The sequence below is a fragment of the Crassostrea angulata genome, chromosome 8 (genome assembly GCF_025612915.1).
Source record: "Crassostrea angulata isolate pt1a10 chromosome 8, ASM2561291v2, whole genome shotgun sequence".
Taxonomy (NCBI): domain Eukaryota; kingdom Metazoa; phylum Mollusca; class Bivalvia; order Ostreida; family Ostreidae; genus Magallana; species Magallana angulata.
The window spans coordinates 37,950,244-37,954,722 of record NC_069118.1 but is presented as its reverse complement, the minus strand read 5'-3'; the positions used below and the strand labels follow the sequence as shown (position 1 = coordinate 37,954,722).

Sequence of the window (4,479 nt, the reverse complement as noted above, 5' to 3'; positions counted from 1 at the left end):
TTGAACGTAAACAAAACACGATTCTTTTTTTTTAAAATTAATGCAGTGAAGTTTAACCATTCGAAAAAAAAATTTTCTTCTTCTGCTTCGTCTTTTTTTTTTTGGTTTAATTGTTTATTTTTTTTTTTAAGCCTTATGTTTGATATTTTGTGCAAAAGTTTCAGTTTTGTATTTTGTCTTTATACTTTCAAGATTTTTTTTAATAGTTTATATTCCTTTTTATGAACTTTCATCTGGTTTTAATTTTACATCTTTTTTCTTCTTTTTCTCATTTTGTTACCATTTTCATTTTGTTTCCAATAATTTCCCTTGTACTAGACATTTCTTCTTGAAATTGTCTATTCAGTGTAAAGTTCTGTCTATTTCTATACAGCATGTTCAAATGCAACATAAAGACTTGTTGAATATTTTCAATATTTTATTTATAACAAATTGTAACAACCGCAACGGGTTGATAAGCACCTTGGATTTTACATATTTCAAATTGGACGTTCAAATAAATTATCAATAACTTAAAAAATAAATAAATGATATTTTTACAAATGCTATATATATGTGGAGACAAATGGTGGAAAACATGACAAAGGATCTAGGATCATGTTTGAAAATGTGGCATGACATAAAAATTTACACAACAAATCTGGCACCATCACTATTCAATGGTCAGATTGTGAAATACAAAAATAAAGACTTTGTTGATGCAAAGTATTCAAATGTGTCTGCAATGGCATCACAAAAAATGTATCAACATTTTAACTGGCAAAAATTGACATATCTATAATAATCAATTATCATCATTGTTACACGAACTACACGTTCACATTAGGGACAATAATTGCTTTGAGTTCTGTAACGTTCGTGAGACAATAGAAAAAAAATACTTCAGAGATTCCTTCATTGAACTCTCTATCATTGTGGAGATTCAAAAAACTACACCATCTATCTGCTCTCAATCCTTGTAGTAAACTGTCTGTTCTAAGACCTTATTTGCACATTTACCCGTAAAACATCGAAATTTGGGATTATGCTTAAATGCCTACTCTCTCAAACGCATGCAAACAAAACATGAAGGTGAAAATAAAATTGTCAGTTGAAGAAAATGAATGATTCAAATGAGATCCTCTTTTTTTTCATTCTCGCTGAAAACTTTCATACAAAATTATTTGGGACCTGCAATACGAAAATACATAATACAACTGTAAGTTTAACTGGCAAATAAATATGTCACAACCTTAATACACACTATCTTCGTCTATTCATTCACTGATTCTTTCTTCCACTCACTCACCTTGTCGCTTACATTTCATTCATCCCTTCTCTCATACACAAATTGGTCAATAAATAATTTAAACACAACCACTGAACTAAGGAAACAATTGTCCATTAAACGAATATTAATTTCTTGTGGCCCTCTCGTATTCTGTATCGAATTTGAACATCATTGGTTGGTGGTAAAATTTCATGTCCATGATAGTTGATATCACATTCCGTTTTCTCTCCTTCGCAAAGCTCAAAGTCAAATGCGTTCACCAAGGAGAGCATAAACCATTTTGCCTGGCAGAGGGCGTATTTTTTGCCGGGACATAGAGAACCAAATGCCAAGATTGGGTTCTTCAAAACTTTCCCATTCTTGTAGAACGTGGCATCAACGAACCTGTCATATTTGTATTCCTGTAAGAGACAAAAAGAGAGATTTATTAGATATGCATTACTCATGTTCCGACCATTCTCATTTGCATGAATCAAGATTTTTTTTATTGTAAGTGTATTTTAATGACAAGAAGAGTTAATATCACACTTACATCAGGGTTTTCAAAGATTTCTGGGTCCTTGTGGATTGCTGGTGGGTACATGGCAACTTTGTCTCCCTTTCTCAGACTGTATTTTCGGCCCTCCTCCGTCTCAAATTCGGTATCTTCAGCAACAGATCTGACCATGAAAACTCCTCCAGACACTCTTAGAGTTTCTTTAGTGATGCTGTCTGTAATGTAAAATAATAAATATCATAAGTAACAGTTCCCGGAACAAATCTTCTGAATCAATTTTTGATTCCAAAAAATGCAGAATATGTCTAGCAATAGTAAACTCATGGTGATTGCTTACCAAGAATAGGAAGGCGATCCACATCTTCCAAAGATAGTTCTATTTCTCCGTTTTCGTTTTCAGAGTCCTCTCTTTTCTCTACGATATCTTGTACTTCAGCCCTGAGAGCTTCCAATGCTTCCGGGTGCTCCATCAATTTGTAGATAGCCCAGAAAGCCATCCTGAAGGTGTTGTAGTTGACGTGGAGGTACACCAGATTGTGGCCGATGATGTCCTGCTCAGTTTGACCATTCTCCAACATGAAGTTCATGGAAAATCGGATGTATTCGGACAGATCTTCTCTCTTCAGTAAGTCTTGTGAGCAGGGCTGAGCGCAGAGAAACTTCAAGGATTTCAGAGCCTCGGGGAACATGTTCACGGGCATTCCCAGCCAGAGGTAGTTGAAGTATTTGTGGAAAGCGTCGAAGTGCTTGAAAACTGTATTGGGCTCAAATGTCGTTCCCTGTTCCGTTTTTCCAAAAATTGTGAAAAATAAAGCTGAGAAAAGGGTTTTAGCATTGAATGATCTAAGTCCATCAGTATGCCAGTCACTCTTTACGGGATCCATTTCGGTTCTTGCGTTGACGTCGACGTAAGCTTCGTTGAGGTATGTGGCATATTGATGCATCCCTTTGTTGAGGTAAGGCCCCTTCACGGTCTTGCCGGCTTCTTTGATCATTTTGCGGGCATCTGTGAGAGCGAAGCTGAAAACATTGTGGTTAACCTGTCGCTGGATTGCATCGAAATCAAAATTCTTTTCCCTGACCATTCTGTCGTATGCGTGGGGGTCCATAAGAACTGTCAAATGCTGATGAAAAAGTCGAATTGTAAAAATGTCCCCTAACTTTTTCTGTGTGTTGTGGAGGAATTGCACGGCGTTTTTATGAAACTGTTCGCCATTTCCCCATATAAAATGACCTTTTGGAATAGGGGGCTCGGAATCCTTCCTGTAATACAAAGAGAAAGAAATATGAATTAGTCATCATTTATTTCAGTTTTACAACACAGAAAATTTATGCAGAAGATGTTTAGCCATGCTGTTGTAATGCCACTGATTAAAATACTCAACGTCAGCTATCTGTTTCGGGCTTGATTTATCTCTTATAAAAAGCGAAAACTGGTCTTTGTTGAAATGACAGCATTTTGAAATCATAAATCTTTGATAAATTATGAAGGACCTAGCCAATGACACGATATGAATATCCAGCAAAATGTCTTCCTGTCTGGTACTCAAAAGCAATTAAACACGTGGTATTCATCTAATCTAAGTATGTTAACAGTTAAAAAGATTTTAAAGTTACAATTCCAATTGCAAGACATAAGAAAAAGACCCTTACCGTATTCTGAATAGAAATTTGAAATAAGCTGCTATTAGGACCACAACGAGGGCTCCAATATAAACGCTAACTGGAATCATTTTTTTTGGATTCTTTTTCCTTGTTGAACTGTTTCAAAGTTCTTGTAAAGTAAATATCCTTTTTGAAATAAAAACTCTGAAAGTTTTGCTGTTGATTTCCTTGTGTTGTCCTTTTTTGTTATGCAGAGGTACTGTTGTTTACAACTTGCAGTACAACCTGTAGTATCACAACCTTTTCGGTAAACGTCAATTCGTTAAATACCTGAAACACAACAAAAAATCAACATTAGTATTAAAATCATATCATTGCTTTATCACATGGTTACAAGAACTCTATATTTAAACTTTAGGCAATGCCTGTGCTGAACGATTAATTAATCTTGCAATTGATCCTTTAAACTATGCACAAATCGTTTTACAGGATTATATTTCGATAAGGCTTAGACATGTGGACTTTTGTATTGCCCTAAGAATAGACGCGAATTGCATATTTTCAAATATTACTCATAGCCCCAAATATCGAAACTGTGCTATTGAAAATTCTCGATTTTTGTTTAATAGTATTTTCCAAAGTCAACCCCGGAAATAAAATTTTGAGCCAGTCGAAGCACGCGGAACTGTTGACACTATGAACCCTGTCGCTATCTCACGCATACAAGACAGGATGAATGAAAAAAATTATCAGCTGATTTGAAATAACCCTCGAGAGGGAAGAAATCGGAAGAGCACAGTTCCGCACAAAATGAAAGTAACACGACTTAACACGTGTTGTCAAGCGCCGTAAAAAGCCAGTCTACGACCGAGCTACCGTTATACTCCCAAACGAATAGTTTAAAGTCCATTTTGATATCGGATAGACACTCAAAACTATAAAATAAAGTCCACATGTTCTAAAAAGACTGTAAGTTTTGTTATTTTTTTCTCTAGAGAGGTGAAACTTACTGTCTCAAAAGCCAAGTATGAGACTTCCCAATCGCGTGTTTCATTTTATATTTTTTCACGAAGTATAAGCTCCTCCCATTGGTGGGCGGTTCTTATCT

General features: G+C 35.4%; 1 protein-coding gene across 1 annotated transcript; it reads right to left on the bottom strand.

Annotated features, from left to right (window-relative positions):
* Positions 1-397: 397 nt before the first annotated feature.
* LOC128160457 (cytochrome P450 7A1-like) lies at positions 398-3,701 on the bottom strand. The gene is made up of 4 exons (XM_052823777.1): positions 3,420-3,701; positions 2,104-3,029; positions 1,803-1,981; positions 398-1,671 (listed from the first exon to the last, which is right to left on the bottom strand). Exons 1-4 carry the CDS (start codon positions 3,497-3,499, stop codon positions 1,384-1,386), a joined length of 1,473 nt encoding a protein of 490 aa, XP_052679737.1. The 5' UTR covers positions 3,500-3,701; the 3' UTR covers positions 398-1,383.
* Positions 3,702-4,479: the final 778 nt, after the last annotated feature.

Bases quoted from the DNA above. Each gene is read 5' to 3' on its own strand.
- LOC128160457 (XM_052823777.1), bottom strand. From the start codon at position 3,499: ATGATTCCAGTTAGCGTTTATATTGGAGCCCTCGTTGTGGTCCTAATA. The intron at 1,982-2,103 runs GTAAGCAATCAC...TTTACATTACAG, and splicing joins GGATCGCCTTCCTATTCTTG to ACAGCATCACTAAAGAAACT. The intron at 1,672-1,802 runs GTAAGTGTGATA...TGTCTCTTACAG, and splicing joins AAATCTTTGAAAACCCTGAT to GAATACAAATATGACAGGTT.